The sequence below is a fragment of the Maylandia zebra genome, linkage group LG16, assembly GCF_041146795.1.
Source record: "Maylandia zebra isolate NMK-2024a linkage group LG16, Mzebra_GT3a, whole genome shotgun sequence".
In the NCBI taxonomy this organism is placed as follows: domain Eukaryota; kingdom Metazoa; phylum Chordata; class Actinopteri; order Cichliformes; family Cichlidae; genus Maylandia; species Maylandia zebra.
The window spans coordinates 27,619,524-27,638,604 of record NC_135182.1 but is presented as its reverse complement, the minus strand read 5'-3'; the positions used below and the strand labels follow the sequence as shown (position 1 = coordinate 27,638,604).

At 40.8% G+C, this 19,081-nt stretch overlaps 1 protein-coding gene and 1 non-coding gene across 2 annotated transcripts in view; one reads left to right on the top strand and one right to left on the bottom strand.

Annotated features, from left to right (window-relative positions):
* Positions 1-19,081, bottom strand: part of clasp1a (cytoplasmic linker associated protein 1a) — a 97,740-nt gene that overhangs the window by 64,177 nt on the left and 14,482 nt on the right. Inside the window, exons 3-8 of the mRNA XM_076875200.1 lie at positions 3,862-3,940; positions 2,668-2,771; positions 1,934-2,025; positions 1,721-1,796; positions 1,269-1,366; positions 103-173 (exon numbers count right to left, since the gene is read on the bottom strand). Of these exons, the coding sequence (XP_076731315.1) occupies positions 103-173; positions 1,269-1,366; positions 1,721-1,796; positions 1,934-2,025; positions 2,668-2,771; positions 3,862-3,940 (520 nt within the window). The remainder of the gene's footprint in view (positions 1-102; positions 174-1,268; positions 1,367-1,720; positions 1,797-1,933; positions 2,026-2,667; positions 2,772-3,861; positions 3,941-19,081) is intronic.
* On the top strand, positions 4,227-4,358 carry LOC111500442 (U4atac minor spliceosomal RNA). The gene has a single exon (XR_002721109.2). It is a non-coding gene; the product is annotated as a U4atac minor spliceosomal RNA (small nuclear RNA).

The window sequence follows — 19,081 nt, the reverse complement described above, 5'->3', positions numbered from 1 at the left end:
CTAAAACTACAGAGATGTGATTTGAATTTCCACATCAGCCAGCCTCTAATGTGCTCTGCATACCAGCAGAAAGAAGCCTGAAGCAAAGGGAGGAGCACTCACCTGAACCAGAAGATGAGATCATGTTCCCGGATCTTTGGACTTCATCGAATTTGCTGAAGATTACATTCAAGCTGTAACAGAGGGACAGAGAGAAAGACAAGAATGTGAAGATAATTATGCAGATGGCACATAAAACAAAGCAGATGGGCAGCAGAAAGTAACTAAAGACCTGTTTACTGCACTATCCATCACCTCCGAGGTGAGAAGCCCTCCCTCGGCTTTCTGCTGCAGGGACCAAAATAGACCGAAACCACCACACAGATGACTAACAGGCAACGGGGCCAGAGAGAGAGCGAGCGAGAGGGGTGATGGAGGGGTGCAGAGACATATGGCCCAGTGTGAAGGAGGAACGAAGAGGACACAAAGGGAACAAAGAAGATGCCGCATCTGAATGTTCGCTGGTATCTGATATTAAACGTGAAATCACGTTTTGAGCCCGAGCTACAAAATTCTGGCGCCGTTTCAAAGAGCTTGTTCATGGCTGATTACAAGAGCGATGACCATAAATCCGATTTAGGAAAAAATAAATCATCTGGGGTGTTCAGTCATGAGCCAGAAAGTAACCTCTGCAGTGTGGATTTAGACCAAAAAGTGCACGCACACCAGCTCTACTGCAGTTCAGCTCAACTTTAAATCTGCAGCCAACTTCATAAATAATGAATCATAACAGAATATATATTTTATGTTTAAACAACCATTTATTTTACACTCTGTGCTGATTTCTGATGCTAAATCACAGGTTCACAGGTGCTCCGATGAGCTGCAGAATCATGTTTTAGGAAGGTATAATCCTTATATATGGATAATTCGATAGCAATTTAAAACCGTGGTAATATAAAGAAAAATCATCTAATTTATTTAGCATTAAAAATGGGAAATTCCTGCAGTACATCAGCCAAATCTGTAGAAACTCAATATGTGAAAAAGGCTAAATAAAATTTTATATACTTCTAATTAAAAAGAGACTCTTGAAAGTAGGGTTGCTATAAAATGTTTAATGACTTTTACATTTTACCCACTTGAACCAAACAGCGCGTGAAAATCAAGCTGTGGTTGGAACAGGGAACTAATAAAGGGCTCTCTGTTCATTAACCATCGCTCTACCGTTAATCAATGAAGGCTATCAAAGAGAAAAATTGTTAAATGGCAGCGGCCTGTTCTCTTACCGTGACTGTGGCAGGCCCTTCTTGCTGAGATCCAGCCTCACCCTCTCACCCACATGTCTGTAGATCTCCACCAGGGAGCTCATGGCTCCATCACGGACCTGGTGACCAGCATCACACAACAACATCAGAGAGGAGTCAAACAAACAGACGTTTCTATTCAGATGTTCCACAGCAGAGTCACCATGAATAAAATGATGTAGTCAACTCATCAGACAAACCAATGGGGTGAAAAAAATTACAACTTTCACCTCCAGATGGCAGCATTTAATCAGGTACTCTATATGACATCCCTAGTTAACTCACTGCACCACCTGGTGGTACAAGGTGGTGCCGGCTGGCTTAATTTAAACTTCACCTGGTGTCTCTTCAATGTTTTGGTCATAAATTACACAAAATCTTCTAAAAAGAAAAAAAAAAAAAAAAGAGAAGAGAGATGTCATGGTAGGCTTTACCTGACTAGTGGGGTCCCCCAGGAGGTTACATATATGAGGAACAATTTTATTGAGAGTCAGGCCTTGGGCTCCATATCTGTAAGACAAACAGATCAGAGTAATGAGCAGCGGGGAAAAAACGAGGAGACGGGAGGACACAGATTTTTAAAAATGAGGTCACGTGACGGCCCAATCGGCCTGCTCGAGCAGAACGAGCGAAGGAGGGAAACTCACGTGTTCAGCGTGGCGATGAGACAAAGGCACACTCCTTCTCTGGTCCGGTTGTTTTTATGCTTGAAGCCTCCCAGCATTCGGTCCCACACGTACTGCAAAAATACACAACATCATGTACACAATGAAACAGGACTTTTTCAAGCTTTTGACTACAAGGGGCCAACAGCTGTGGCTGCAAAAAAATCATCTGTTTATAGAGGAGTCTACGGGTAGATTGCCCTGACCTCAGTAAACACTTTCCCATTTATGTATATCTTAATTGTGCCTGGTTTAAATGTTAAAAGGGAGGATTATCAATGTTATGTTCATTGGCTAACGACATGTGATTGATAAGTCGTTAGTCAATGAGTGTGCTGCGTCCTCAGGTTTATAGCTGGCTCTATTGATGCAGTTCACCCAGATGATCAATTTGAAGCTTCAGAGCAGGACTTGGACAACCAGTGGTGGATGTCACCATGGTAACTTCTTTCTTTTATGCTGTCTGTGCTGGAGACCCTGGGTGTAACACCTGTCTAACAAGGTCAACCACTGGCATCCTGCCGGCCACCTGCCAGCCCCCAGCTTCCACTGCAGGAAGTCTGCGGGTGCAGACGGGTGTGGCAGCAGACTTTCACACCCAGTGAGACCCCCAAGCTCACCACAGAGTAAACAAGTGAGAACTAAAGCCGACATCCATCTGAATTTGAGCTAATGCATGACAGCCTGAACTGTCTTAGAAAAAGTGAGCGTGTTACCTGCGGATTGGCGGTTTGTTCCATGATCTTTAGCAGCAACGTTTGGTCTGTTTCTCGCACCTGATCTTTGGCATCTCCCAATCGATCAATAAGGCTGGGCAGAACTGAGTGAGAAAAGAAAATATGAGTTATTTATTGGTACTTAACGATGGTGAAATGGCTCAGTTGTACAGGACGTTTTGTCAAGTTATTCTCATGCAAAGTAAGAGCAGATGAAGTGATCAACAGCACTCAACAGAAACTTGGTGAGAAGAGGTGAGAACAGTAGTTTGAAACTCTGAAACAAAAGCTTTTGATTTTTCACACATTTAAATTCAGGGGAGGATGCACTGAGAAACTTAGGTCATGTCCACACTAATACGTTTTCGTTTGAAAACGCATCTTTTTCTTTTTCTGGAAAGCGGAGGCTTTGGCCTTCCGTCCACACTGAGACGGCGTTTTTGGTCAAGGAAAACGCAGCTTTTGAAAACGCCCTCCAAAGCAAATACATTTGAAAATGCAGTTTTCGCGTCCCAGTGCGGACAGTGAGCCTTTTCAAAAACGATGACACATTTTAGTCATGTGATGCAGTCATGTGACCAATTAAACTAAGATAGCAGAGGGCATTATACAGCAGTTTTGTTTGCTCTCAATTTTGACAGCCCTATTAAAGATTAATATCAGTTTGTACATGCTCCAGATAGCTTTTCTTCAAATTCTTTAATTCTCACTCGCTTTTGCAACTTTGTACTTTTGTGTTACTCGACATGTTTCAAAGAGCCTGAAAAAAATAAAATACAAAATACAAAAATACAAAATATGTTTTGTTTGATATTTGTCGATGTGTTTAAATGTGGATGAAGATTCATCCTGAGGGGACTGCGGCAAATAATGAGAGACACTGAGAGTCAGCTTCCCTCAATATCAATCAGTATGCAATATTAACATTAAAATACATAAAAACTAAAAACTGAAAGTAAACTTAACAATTTTTAATTAGATAATGCAAACTAACTTTAATTTATAAAGATAATGACAAATGAATAGACTGAGTTTCACTGGTCAGGGTTTTTTTTTTTTTTTTTAAATTCAAGCATTTGAAATAATATAGAGAAAAGCTCTGACTTCACTTCAACTCGATCAGATTACCACTTTAAAAATCCAACATTAAATAAAACATTAAATTCGCATCAAAGATTGAAATTTGAGTCTTACCTGTTCCCACCTGGGCTCTAAATCGCTCCTGTAACCTTGTCACTAAGGCAGATAAGAGGTCCAGGCCGAGCAGCGCCACCTGGTGGAGACAAAATGAAATGCACACATTAAATACAATTTAATGTAAAAAATAAAACAAAAACAAAAATCATCACAGAAATCTTAAACATATACAATTACATGTAAATATTTCTTTTACATTTAATAGAAAAAATGAAATCAGAATGAGGAATTTATCAACAAAGAAACACTCGACACAGGCCTGGGTGTGAAAAGGGGTGGGGTTAAAACAACAAACTGTGTGCACCATGACTCAGGGTACACACTCACAACACTGACCTGTAACACAGGCCCTGCCTCTTGCAACTTTCCTTGTCATGGGGTGAGAGAACTGCTCAAGGAACGCTTAGTGAGAGCAGTCCAGCTGACACCGTAACAACAACAACACACACGCATCGCCTGGCGAATGTCCAGGGTTTGGTGCACTTTTTGGAAACCCAATTACTGTGTGCAACAATAATAAAACAACGAGTAAAACAGCAAAGCAACAATGGCTGCTGCAATCTGCTGGGAGCAAAGATCCTACTGGGGAAACTTCAATATTAATCATCTCAGGATGAAGTTTAATCTGTACAGAGAACCTTTTTTTGTCTCAGCATGTCAGTACAGATGAATTATTTTAATGAAACTGCATAAAAAGTGCTGTTTAATTTTATAAATATGAAGAAAAGGCTTGTGATCCACACATTAACCCTGGAGAATTGATTCTGTTCCTCTGGATGTTACTGTTTCACTGGGACAAATGTTTCTTCACTCATCCAGTTTACTTTTACAGTTTCAGCTGACTGCAGGTTTCCTCAACAGTATAAACAGTACATTTGCATAACCAGCACCACTGACTAACAATTAGTTTCTTGATCATTAATATGCAAATTGTAATGAACCTTCATCAGTGGCTATGCGCACCATTTACAGAAAGCTGGGAAATGGCTGCAATCCCGTCACTGTAAGATGGTGAAGTATATACTCCTCAGTTCCGAGATGGTCTTTCCCTCTTCTACCGGAATGGCCTCTATTAAATTTTTTGTATTTCCTCTATTTTAATTCAAATGTAAGTTACATTTTATAACATAATCCCAACCATGAGTGAGAGGTGTTGCAGAGGGGGCGGGGACCTCCACTAACTGAACAACCTCATTCACCCCCAACTGGACGGCAGATTTCCACACCTCCATGAGCCTGGTTTGGCTGGAGGTTTCTTCCTTTATAAAGGGAGTTTCTCCTTGCCATTGTCGTCAAACCGGTTGCTCATAAGGGGTAATTTGATTGTTGGGGTTTTGTCTGTTTTCTTGTATTATTGCAGGGTCTTTACCTTACATAATAAAGTGCTTAGAGCCAACTGCTGTTGTGATTTTTCTACCAGCAAATTTACTGGGAACATAAGAGAATTTTAACACCTTAATTTAATTGTCTTTAATTTAGGGCTGTTTTAAAGACCTGCAGGAATCCTACCCTTAAAACCACCGAACTACAAAGTGCTCTTCCCTTTATATTTTCCTCAGTGTCTCCAATGGATGCCTCTCCCCTGCTGCAGGCAGAAGTCCTGGTTATCTGCAGCTCTAATCCTCAGATCAGCCTCTTTGTTCTGCAGCTGGAGAGAATGACGGTAATTAGACTGACGACAGGCCCCACACGAAGAGAGAAACCCTGCACAGGAACGCAAAACAGGTTCACTTGAGCTCTTTCTTGGAGTCATAGCTGGAGGTAAAGAGTCTTTTCTGGAAAATTGAATTACACAAGGAACGCCAAAGAAGAACGTGGTCCAGTCCAGGACAGACAGGCTCCGCCTCTTTGCAGACAGATGGCTAACTCTCTTTCTGCTGCCACCCACATCCAGAGCCCCCAAAACACACACACACACACACACACACACACACACACACACACACACACACACACGCATGTATATCTCTATTTCACCCCCACCCTGAAGGCTCTGGACCCAAATCTCTCAGACATCATCCCTTCCAAATTCCCAAATCCTCCAATCCGACATGCTCGGCTCTAGTTTCTTCCCCTCCTCTTATCTGCTGCATTTCAATCCTGACAGTGTGTCAGCAAATGTCCACACTGTAAGAAAAATTCTCATCTGAGTGTCCCTTTGCTAACCTTAAAACACAGTTAAAAGAAACTCTGTTGGGGTGAAAAATAAGGTCACACAGTGAGAAAACTAGAAACGTAAAGTAACGTAAAGTAATCCGACCCCCTTAAAGCACAAGGCTGGGCCACTTGGTTTACTGTTTTCTAAGAAACCACCAAAGGCAACAGCAGCACAGCTGCATGGGGACAGCATAATTTTTACATGCTGACACTGTAAAATAAGATAGCTGAAACTGGCGCAGGGCATCAGCGTTGCACGTCCCCTCATGTTGAGTTTTAATATGTTTTGAGTTTGTGGATTTAATTTATTTAGTCTGACAGTAAAAGAAAAGAGCTGATTTTTCCTAATTTACAATGTAAAAGCAGCAGTTTTAAAAAAAATGTGTCCATGCATCAAGGGCACAAAACTGTGGCCTACTTTTCACGCACAGTCCAGGTCACACTATTGCACAACAGTGCGGGATAACAGAGATTTGCACAGGCTAAACTTTATTAATATCACAAAGAAAGAAACAACCACCTCACTAACAGGTAAGAAAAGAAAAGAAAAAACTAAAGACCAGCAGAAAAATTACAATAAGCAACATAAACCATGCGATAAATAACCAATAACTTTCAAACCCTAACCAAAGTAATACTCCACATAACAAAACAGCAACCCTAAACAGAATGATGTCATCACAAGCACTACAAGCTGCAGTTCCTCTAACGTCCACCAGGTGCTCCAGCAGTTCTCACAGACTTTACATTACAAATAAACATGCTTACAGCTGGATACAAAAATATGTTTTTTGTCTCTATGCCTAACCCTATGTAGCACCAGACTATTTTCCCTTCCTGAGATTGTACCACAGGTTTTTCTTCCTGTAAAAAGAATGTTTTTCTTTCCCAGAGTCGCCAAGGGTGTGGTCATACCTGGTTGTCAGGTTGTTGGGGTTTTCTCTCTTTTACCTTATAGTATAAAGCACGTTGAAGTGACTGTTGTGAGATTGAATGACAAATGAAGCTGAACTGCACTAAATTGAAATGGAATTGATCTGAAATTCAATAATGTTAAAGGCAACAAGGGCTGTGCCATAACACTTGGTCTGTCATAATAACCACATACATTTTTATGTGATAGGAAAGTGTCATATCGTAATATTGTTACCATAGCAGCGACATCCATTTACATTCCCTAGTGTGCATAACAACTGCTAGAGGTGGAAACAATAAATGTGTTTTACCACTTGAGACAAAAACGCACAGCTGAGTACAGCCGGGCTACAAAGGAGGAGATGATGATGAGCAACCCTCCGCGCGTCGCTGGAGTACTCGCTAGTGACACTCCATATGACTCCAAAGCAAATGGTGGATGGAAATTAATGATTCGGTCACAGGGAGAAAAAGCAGGACTTTAAACATCTGGTTAAAAAGCTCAAGATTTTCAGCACAGGCAAAGGTCTCTGAGCAGTAAAGCTACCCAGCTGGAGCTGAATGTCAGCTCAGTTCACACAGCTGCAAGACGAGTGGCTTCTTTCAAAATCTGAGCTCACAATGAAGGTTCAGACTTGAAGCATTTGTGGCAGTTAGTGGTCAGACCGTGACGCGTGTTTACCTCAGCTCAAATATGCACCCTGCCGTCACTGAAAGCAGCTTCAGCCTCGCTCGATATTTACTCTGTCAACATGCACGTGTTGGTTTAGCTTTCCATTCACTGAGATGCTGCTTCATGAAGCAAAGACAGCAAATCTCCCAATGTTTACATGATTTCAGGGGCAACCCGTGAGTATGAAGATTTTATTGATCACTAAGGTCTGGATACTCAATCCATGTGCTGTCTGATACATCTGGCGGGCTGGGTGGTTTTGTACATGATAAAAATGCGGAAAAAAATTATTATAGTAAATAAATCATGTGGAAATGTGGTAAGTAAAGTAAAACAAAACACGGGATGCATATTTAGGTTAGAAAACTAGCGAGGGGCAGTAAACTTTAGAAGTCCAGTCAGTTTGTTTCCTGATCATGTAAAAGAAAAAGTTCAGAAAGGACTCTTGGATCAGGCTGTGATCAAACTAACCCACTAGCATCAAGCCTCGTTCAGAGGAACACGAGTGCCTCTTCATCGTCATCCGAGTGGCTGGAAAAACCCGGCAACCCACAACTGGCCACTCTGATGTGGAGAAGCCTTTAAATTAAATCAAGAATTTCTCTCAACTCGCCATCTCATTACCAGTGGAAACACTACACACGGACACACACACACACACATGCAGCAACCTGTAAAGACAAGCAAAACTCAGACATCGATCAAACTCCTCAAAAATGAGCCGTGTCCCTCACACACGGAAAGCCGGATCATTTTCCAGCTTTGTAATTATATACAGCATACCTGTCCCTCCCTCCCAGCCTCCTGCTCTGTAATCACCACATTGTCATGTCTCTCACAGTGCCATAAATCAAGAACTTTTGTCTTTACTTGGTCTACCTTTCAGCTTAAACTCTAACTGTAGCTTACAGGTCTGTTTTCTGGATGCAGCTGCAGGTCAGAGATGAGCGCAGCTGACATTTATGGCTTCATTTTTAAGCTGCTGATGAGCATTAACATTTGAGTCCTTTTGATAGTTTGTTTATCAAAGCTGTATCTGTGCTGCAGGCTGAAGAACAACGACAGACAGTGCTGCATGCAAACACAGCGCAGAATGAGAAGTTCTGATTCCCGGCATGCAAATAGCCTCTCTGTTGAGGTTTGCAGGGAACAGGCAAGCTGCACAGGGAAGATGGTGCTCAATTTAAATCAGTCATTATTTAAAGTTTTTCAAAAACAACACCCTGTTTTCTGTATGACAGACAGGACACCTGTCCAGGGTGTACCCCACCTATCATCCTATGGTAGCTGGGATAGGCTCCAGGCACTACATAAGCGGAAGAAAATTGATGGATTGCAAAAAAACAATACAACCAAAAAAAAAAAAAAAAAAAAGCCCATAAAAATCAAGACATGAGAGTGAAGACTGAATCAACCAGAATTAACAAATTAAATTACATTAACTTTGAACTACTCTGTCTATATTTCTCGTTACAGCTATTGCACAAGTTTACTCCTCTGGCAGATATGCATCTCTTCTAATTCCGTCTGATTTCATAATGATATAATAATATAATCTCTCCAACAGTTTGAAAGGAGATGATCTGATGCTCTGTATGCTGAAATTAATTCAATTGTAAATTGTTATTAAGTGCATTTTAATAAATAGTCTATTTGCTGGTTCAGCTGATCCATTAATAACCGGCTGCCCTCCACAAGGCAGATAATGCATCGAGCTATCAAGGAACAACACAACAAATAAAATTCTGTTTGATTCAAGAGACCTTTATTGTTATGCAGCATTAAAATAGTTTTATTAATACGCATCAATATCAAAGCCTCCATCTGGATGATGAGTTGTTATAAAGGAGGGTATCAGCTACAGAGACCAAACCTGGTTTTTGTATTAAGCTGTAAGCATGTTTATTTCTGCAGTAAAGTTGGGCATTTTAAAATGTCAGTCTGTGGGGACTGACTCACTGCTGGAGCCTCAAGTGGAAATATTGTAATATGAGGAAGTCATATTTAAATGCACAAGTTTACATAAAGTCAAAGAGAATGGAAAAATCCAAGAATGCTGAAATCATGATGAACTGTGGACCCACCAGAAGTGGGTTTAAACATGGCTGTTTCACCTTTTAATGGCTTTCACAGAGTCTCAACTGTTGCCAGTGTGTTTCTTTGAGCGCGCTCAGTTGTTGCTGCTGCTGCTTTTAGTAATTCGCCTGTGGCAAAAGGGACTCATGAGCACCTCAGCCCGCGTCACTGCCTGTCCCGTGGTTAGCGTCTGATAGACCTCAGCTCTACCTTTAGGACACTGCAAAATAAACACCAGTCGCACCAAGACCAAAGAAGAAGATTTTGGTTTGTTAGAGTCAGAAAAGAAGAAGAGTCTTTTCTAAAATAAAATGCAGCTTTAATAAAAGCTGCTATTTGACCTCTTCAGAGTTTATAGTTACTAACTGTTTAACAGAGGGTTTAATTAGTAATGACAGTCTGTGATATAAAAGATGGAAGTAGCGAATAGGCTTAAAATAATAATAACAATAATAATAATGTATACTTAGTGAAGCAGTGGGCAGCCACTGGGCGCCCGGGGAGCAGTGTGTAGGGACGGTACCTTGCTCAGGGGTACCTCAGGGTAGCTGTTCAGTGGATTTGAATCCCCGACCCCGGCCACCACTCTACCTACTAAGCTATCCCTGCCCCCAGATTAAGATTAAGCTTTAAACCTGCATTCCTCCTAATGTCCAACAGGGGGCAATTTCTTTGTTGCAAAAGTTTGGAAATTCACTGCTAACATTTCTGATCTTAGGAACCACCTTCCTGACTCAGTCGCTAGTTTCAGGTCTCACTGAATAAAATAGGATATTCTAGAGACTGTTTTCATTGAAGTCATAAAGGACCGTGAATTTTTTTCTACTCTTGGATCTGTATGATGTCACTGGGGAAAAGCCCCACCCACATGAATAATCATTTTGAACTATGCAAAGTTCAAAAATCATGCAAAGCTGCTCTAGAGGACTCCAAGAATAAAAAATATTTAGATGGAAATGAGGACAATAGGTCGCCTGCATATTATTCCACACATGCAGACTGGGAGTGTCCCAGTTCAACCACAGGCTCATACAGGCGGGGCCAGACTCATCTAAACAATTTCCAACATGCACCAGATACAGTAACAGAGTGGGAGTGATTAACTGTGATGCTATGCCACCATTTGGAGTTTGCGGTGATTAGCCAGCAGTGACTCAGCAGCACTCAGCAGAGCTCAGGACTCCGGGCAGGGTGGCAACTGGATGATGGAGCTGTGCAGTAAACTCTTATTACAGCCGAGAGCCAACAGCACTTGTAATACAGAGCACATTTAAAGACGCACAGACACAACGCTCTTTCACGGTTCACTTCCTCCTGAGATGGCGCTTCATACTCGAATTGCTGCAGTGAAAACACTGAAATGGGAGCATCCTCCTCCGGACATACTGCCACTGACACTAATACATGCTTCGCTCAAGTTCAAACATGCTTTATGCTTTACGTGAAAGAGTGGAGCCACTAATTACAGGGGAAAATAACAACAGAAACAGCAGTAATAGTGTTTGGCCTCCAAAGAAGTGTCAGAGCTTTTTGTTACAAATGATCACGTCTGTTTAAATCTCCTTAAATCATGATCAGCAAATTTATGTAATAGACACTGAGAACAGAAATCTGTGTCCTTTATTTCTTTAATGGGGTTATAAGGCCAAAATGCCTGAACCTTATTTAAGTATAATAGCAATCAAATGAAAATTGAAAACAGTTTTATCATTTGTAAATGCTAAAAATCAGCCGCAGACAAAACTCAAGGTTATAGATTAGACACATTAAAGTAAAAATAAAACAGCAACTTCTTTGCAAATAGGAAAAACATTGGTTTGCCAGTGATTGCACTGAATTGTCTTGCATTTGGTGAACAACTGCAAGTAGTTTTAGTGAAAAACTGGTTGTCCAGAGGGTTTGATTGCACATGTTGCTAGGTGGGAGGCAACCTGTCGCCAAACAATTGTTGCTCGATTTGCACTGCAAACGCTCTCTGCTAGATTGGTGAAGCTTTGCAAATAAGAATCATCTAATTTATTTGCACCAAAGAATGCAACTCACATGCGATGCTGTCTCTTACATTGTGAGATCTGTCTCTGACAGCTGGTTATGTCCTGCATAGATTCCTTTATAAAAGCAAGGTTGAGCACCTGTGTCCTTGTTTTTGAAGCCAACATTTCACAGACTGCAAATTCACTGCTAACGTTAGGTTAAATAATTTTGATGGTGTTGTTACAATAAATGTTTACTGAATGCTGCAGCCCCTGAAGGCTCCACAACACTGTTCAATATAACATAATTCCTCCACTAATGACTGGCTCTATTCATCCATACATAGAAAACAGATCTCGAGATTTTAATAACCAACTTTGAAGGAAAAAGGGCAATAAAAACAACATCCAAAATACAGCAGGAAGTAAATTGAAAGAAGGATGGGACTAAACACACACAGATAAGGCACATATTTTATCTCTTAGAATTAGAATTTATAAGCTAACCTTAATTAAATAAAATAAAAAAATAAAATCCTTTAATTTCACTCACTAAAACTGGAGCTTAGCCTTCTTGGACCGTCTGTTAGTACAAAGTTACTCCATTGCAAGTTTTTCTAGTTTTAAAGTGTTTGGACAATGGAGTGTTTGAAAATTTCACACAATCTACTTGTGCTATACTCTTTTAAACGTGTTTAATACACACATAGTCAAATACCAAAACAGACGTCAAACACGAGTAGAGACAGAGCGGAGTTTTGCCTAAGCACACCAGACTCCAAAAAAGAAACCCAGTTTGACACACACCTCAGCCAATCACGGCTCTCCGATCGGCTGCATGTGATATCAGGAATAAACAAACAGTGGAGCTGCAGCTCGGCGCTGTTTCTCAGAAGAAAGAGAGGAGCGAGCTGGAGGCCAAACAGAAGAAAACTCATCAGGTGGAAAATGAGCTGATGTCCTGGCACACGGCGTTAATCAGCATCAAAACGTTTCTAGCTCATTTACTGCGCTAGTTTTAACGACACTTGATGGAAGGCTGTGTGAAAAGGAGCTCAATTTCCTCCTTGAAGGGCTGGAATACGAGCAGACAGACACACTAACTTGGTTGGGTGTGGGCGGAGATATTTTTCCTGCTAACTCCAACTTGTTTAGAGACGAGATCAATTTCGATTCTTGGACTCCACAAGAGTAGCTTTGCATAATTCGCAGTTCACAATAATCCTTCTTTATCTGATACTTGGCCTCAGTCTATCCTATGTAGCAAGTGGGTGGATGAGAGATGACCACAAAAAGGGTGATCCCCTCTCTATGACCCCTATGACATATGAGTTAGGAAACAGCAGATATATATGACAGAAAATAAAAGAAATGCTTTAATATGAAACTGCTAATTTCACATTTACATAATAGCTGAATAAATCTACAAACTGGATAAATAACAGATTAGTTTTGGTTGCACTTTGCTGTGTATTCTGGGCCTGAAATGAAATATTTAAACCTCTAACACAAAGTTAGTGTCATCCATAAAATGCTGTGACACCTGCCAGGCAGGACAGAGGAGGACATCACTCTACCAGCAGAGGCAGCGAACTGTCAGGACGAACAAACTCAAAGAGCTGACTCAGTGTGTCGCCGTGGGGCTGCAGGCACACAACAACACGGGGCTGCAGTTTGGACTGATCAAAGTTAAATTACAACCACAAAGGCCCACTGTGGAAACAGAGGGACAACAGGCCAACAGCATCTGCACACATCTGTCTACATTTAATACAATCATCAGATGGAACTACATTAAAGTTTATTAATTGGAGCTCTTGCACTGGAACTGAAAGTTTGGATCGGCACATCCATAAATTAAACACAACATTTTTTTTTTTTTTAATCTTCAAAAAGTGTAATTGTTTTCGTTCTCCAGTGTTATGGTGCTTATTCGCAGGCTGCAGTTACTTATTCATAATGATTTTATTTCTTTTGTGTGCTCTACTAAAGACATAGATATTAAATATTTTACCTTATGAATCCACTTTATTGTATGTATTTTATTTAGCTTTTTACTTTCTCAGCTCATTTAACGTGTAGTTGTAGTTTTGAATTTTACCTTAATGAGTTACACATTTATTCTACTTTACTGAAGATATTTTCTTAGAAGTTTTGGCTGCTGTAACATAGAAATTTACCAATATTGGTGATAAACACAATCAATACTTATATCTTCAGGTCATTATTCATAGAGTCTTAAAGAACGGTGTTTAGCAACATTATGAACAAGCAGTCTTATTATGGATGGTGAGAGCATTCACCTGAGCACTCATATGAACATCATGGATTCTGTTACATGAATATAAAGAAGATGCACAACAGTGAAATCCAACAGAGCAGATGTGTGTTGTTCATATTAATCATTCAGCACAAGCCAAATCACCTTCACAGCAGTGCAGTACTTTTATATTAATGTAAATGCAGATTATATCCATGGCAGTACTATGACATTGACTTTAACAGGACTGCCAAGCCCCAAATATAGCTCCATGTATTATTGAACCGCATTCAGAGACAAGGAGAGCAGAGAAATGTTACTAATGAATAATTCAGTTAAACTGATTATGTGTATTCCACTTTATTGTTCTCTCAGAGTGCGACATTTCTTCTTCTGGAGCCAAAGCAGCTGATGATGGTGCTGCTTCTCCACGTTAGTCCATCGACAGGTAGATCACTGTGCAGGAAATTTAAGAAAAATAAGAAACAATGTTTGCTGTAAGCGAGTGTATTTGGTACATGCAGGTTTCCAGGGAATTACCCGAGGCAACAAATGCTAATCTGAGTGATCCACTCACCTGAAGGTGAACTCGACTGCTTCAATCTTCACGTGACCTAGCATGGTATATCTCTACATTTCTGCTGCTCTCTGGACTGAGGCCAGCCGAAGGTAGGTACAAAGAAGGGCACTATAGGTAAAATACCATCAAAAACTTAAAAAAAAACAAAAAAACAGTGGCTGCATTAAAAGTTTGGTTGGAAAAAAAATGTTCCCAAAAATTTGAGAAAAAAGTTTTAACTTAGAATTCAGACTACGAGCAAACAACACCTTTAGCGACTAGCTTAACAGTAGCACATAGACGACATCATAAAGCGGGACCAGATCTATACAGACATCTCAAATCCTGCCAGAAGGTGGCGTCTGCCACTGCCTGGGCTGTGTATAACCCCTCAAAATAACCCTCCTCATCCGTTTCCTGATGTCTGACAGCATCGAGCAAGATTATTACAAGCACCCCTATGGTCCTCACATCACAACAGTATGGTCCAAACAGTTAAACACTAGAGAAAGTAGGAAAAGATCCACAGTGAAAATTTGATGACCTACGTTGTTTAATCACTGAGGGAAAAATTTCAGTGACATTAAAAGTCTGTTATTAAGCTGACCTGCTCTGCAATCCTGTAAAATGTGTGCAACGTCATCATAACACAGAAAAACAGGGTGGCAAGCTGACATAACTTGACCATACAATGACTTTATTTAAGATTTGATGCATCATTTCATTAAAAGCATTTCTCTGGCTTTCCTCTCCCTCAGCTGTAGAGGTTTTTCTGGGTTTTCTGTCCATATCACAGCATGACGAAGCACATTAGTCTGTGGCTTCCTTCCTAGGCTAGGCTGACTCAGCAGAACAAATGGCCTAACTGATAACCAGATACAGATGTTGGACAGAGTCGAGCAGATCGAAGGAAGCAAACACTGTTAAAACTAGGCCGTTGAAAGCAGCACAGCAGCCGAAACTTTGTATTTACATGTAGCACAAATTACTGCTTTTACATCAATTCAACAAATATCTGGATTCTTTCCAAGTACCACAGATGCTCTCAGTGTTTCAGTACCCCTCTTCACCTTCCCAACATTAACAGTGAGTTACATTAGCGTAGAAGTTAACCTCGAAATTGAGTTAACTAATCAATCAACCTTTGTGGACACAGGCCCTCACCTACGGTTTCGTGGGTTCAGTTAGGAAAAATTGTCAAAAAAAGGAGTTCCGTGATAGAGTTCAGCGTTTTATGACTCTAAATGAGCCTCTGGTGGGGATAAGTTTACACTGAAGCACATTTTATTAGCATATACTAAAGGCAATGAGGCAGTGTTCGTTAATTTATTCAGACTTTTTTATGCTGGTTCCAAAAATGTTTCAGTGCATGAAGAACTCAGAAACACCCTCTGAAAATGCTGTTGGGCAATCAGACGCTGCGTTGAGACGACTCAGGACTGTACAGCAGATCTGTGCTGCTCAAGTTTTCTTTAAGGTGATGCTTTGCCTGATGAACTTTCAAACTCACAGATCAAGCTCTGGTATGTTGTTCCACTTCCAAATACTTCAGCCCAGTCTAGCAGGTAATACACAGATCAAAGAGCTGACTTTCACCTTACTGAAGGGCGTCTCCTCTGACTGACTGCTGCACTGATCATGATGCAAGTCCTGAAGCAGAGGCTGAGATATTTTCTGCCACGTGCTGCACTGCAACACTAGAGTCACAACGTTACAATGGACAGCAAACTGCAGGCACAACATCACAGTCCACACCCGCTGGCCGCTTTATGAAATAACATGTGAAGGTGGAGCGTGGGAGGAGGCAGCCTTAAGGGCCTGAATGTTGCTACTCAAGCCACAGTTGACCACAGTTCAGGTTCAGAGCTGTAGTCAGATAATAAGCCTTTTCCTCTAGTACCTACTTGGCTCAACTTGGTTTTTGTTTTTTTCCATTTCAATTAAGTACCACTTGGGCACATGGAGTCGTTATAGCAACACAGCCAAACACAGCCAAAATCATTTGCATGCGACGCAAATGTCACAACAAAGGAGGACTTGAGACGATGGTATACCTGCTGCTGTGTATGGCTATTTGTCAGACTCGTGGCCACTGTGCTGTCTTTTGTGTAGCCAGTTTCCCCATTGCTGGCTTTCAAAAATGGCAGGCACTTTCATGACTCATCGAGTGATGAGTGACACCAGTTGGTGGCTCAGATCACCTCAGATCGTTTGGAACAGCTGCAAAGTAGGTACTAGAAAAAGGTAACTGGTACCTGGTAGAAAACGAGTTGAGGCGTGCTGTGCCGAGTAGGGCTGCCACGATTAGTCGACTAGTCACGATTACATCGACTATCAAAATCGTCGATGACTAATTTAATAGTCGACGCATCGTTTGAAGCTTTGTAAGATCCCAAAAGACGCAGGAATAAGTACTAGGATTTAAGAGTGTAATAACGGACTGAAACAGAAGATGGCAGCACTGCATGTACAAGGATGCCAAACCCCGAAGAAGAAGACTGTGTCCCAGAATTCATAGCGCAGCCCTGCTCAGTTTCCAGCAATGGCAGCAGCTAGTTAGTTTTAATGTTACTCTTATTATTCTTTCTGGGTCACAAAATAAACGTTTAACATATTTTCAGGCAGGAATGTAGCTGTGTAAACTTCAAATAGCTGCTCAGTTTATCAAGACACCACATATTTTCAAAAGCGCTCCGACGTTGTCGGAGACGTCTGTTACCCACTAGCTCGATAGCTAGGTTCAAGGCTCACTAGACCCGGTGAGAACACCGGACTCCTGGCAAATAGTTTTCAAACCCACCGCCGTCTTTCGCTACTCAGGTTAAACATGATATATGAGTCACTTAGATAACTTAAAAATGTTATTGTTTGGCTTTTTTTCAGTATTTTATTTGTTTCTGAGTAAATCGGTTTGGCTGAGATTAAAGTTATAGTTTTTACACAGCTGAATAAATGTCAAGCAGACAACTGATTACCAGAAGTGTGAGATGCTCGAGAATATACTCCGGTGTCCCGTTATATTTTAGATAGAAAGGTTTTTATTAAACTTCACCGAAACAATCTAAACTATCATTTTGTCTTTATTTTTACTTAGCACATACCTTAAACACTTAAAGCTGTAAGCTAATGATAGTTATATAAGACCAGATGCATGCTGGTGCAATAAGCTGTACGTTTTACGTTCATGATCTGATTAGTCGACTAATCGCAAAAATAATCAGTGACTAGTCGACTATCAAAATAATCGTTTGTGGCAGCCCTAGTGCCGAGCTGACCAGAGTAGGTACTAGCGGAAAAGAGCTGCATTCAGCTGCTACCCGAGTTTGTGTTTAAGGCAGCGGTTCTCAAACTTCTTCTGTTAGTCCCATTTCAGAAACTCTAAAACAGTTCCTACCCCACAATCCAATTAGGGCTGCTGCTATTGATTATTTTAGCAATCAAGAACTAAGATTGATTGATTGATTAATTGATTAATTCTTAGTAAAATACAAAAATAGTTCTGACAGCATTATAACTCTAGGACAGGGTAGATTTGGCGCGCTGTTACGTGAATGTGTTTTTGTTGGGAGGAAGACCAAAGAGCTAAACTGGCTTCCACTGAAAATGATTTGAAATCTTCCCATTTGTTTATGAAGCCACATAAACAAATGGGAACATATTTCTTATTCATTTCTTCTTTGAATCTCTGTCAGACATGTTTTTTCTCTCCGGCTTCTACTATAAATCTGCTTCACGTGTACGTTTGAAAATATACAAAGATCATTAAAAACCAGACTGTAAGTCAGACGTATGAAACCAGGTTTATTCCAGTTTCAGGAACATAAAGAATCACTTTGAATATGTCAGTGTTTCAGCTGAAACAAACTCATTGACGTTCAGCTGATCAGTGCCTGAAGGGTAGCTTATGAGGAACAAACATAGAGAAGGCCTCTTTTCTTACAGCTTTAACACACTCCAACTTCCTCCTAGGCAGGAGGACGACGTGGTTAAGGTGGCTGGCTCAGTGAGTGCTTTATCTGCACGGCCTCAGGTGTGACTGCGCACTCAGCGCGGTGCCACCTGATAATTGTTGGAAGACAAAGTAAGATGGCTGCATTACTGCAAGGCTCTCATCAACCTTTAAGTGGTTTACTTCCTCGCTTTATGTAATTTTGCTGAGCCTTCTTTCTCTCAGATGTCACCATCAAATAGGGCTGCACGATTTTGCATAAAATGAGAATCATGATTTTTTGGCTTAGAATTGAGATCACGATTCTCTCACGATTCTCTTTTCCAATATAAATATTTATTGCACTTATTTACTGCACATCAACTTCGTAACAGTTGAGACTGAACATAAAAACAATAACTAAACATAAAAACAACAAATGTCTCAAATTTTGTGGTTTCCGCAAAATGTTGTACTGCTTGAAATGCCGTCTCCACCGTTGCTCGACACTGCGTGTATAGAGCAGGTAGTGCAACAATAGAAAAATAGTTGCGGGACGACACTGTGTAGCGTTTGTCTAGGGTGTTGATCGTTTTCCTGAATCCCTCGTTTTGCACAGTGTTGATGGGAGCCATATCTTTGGTCAGGTGATAAGTGATAGCCTCCGTAATTTCTT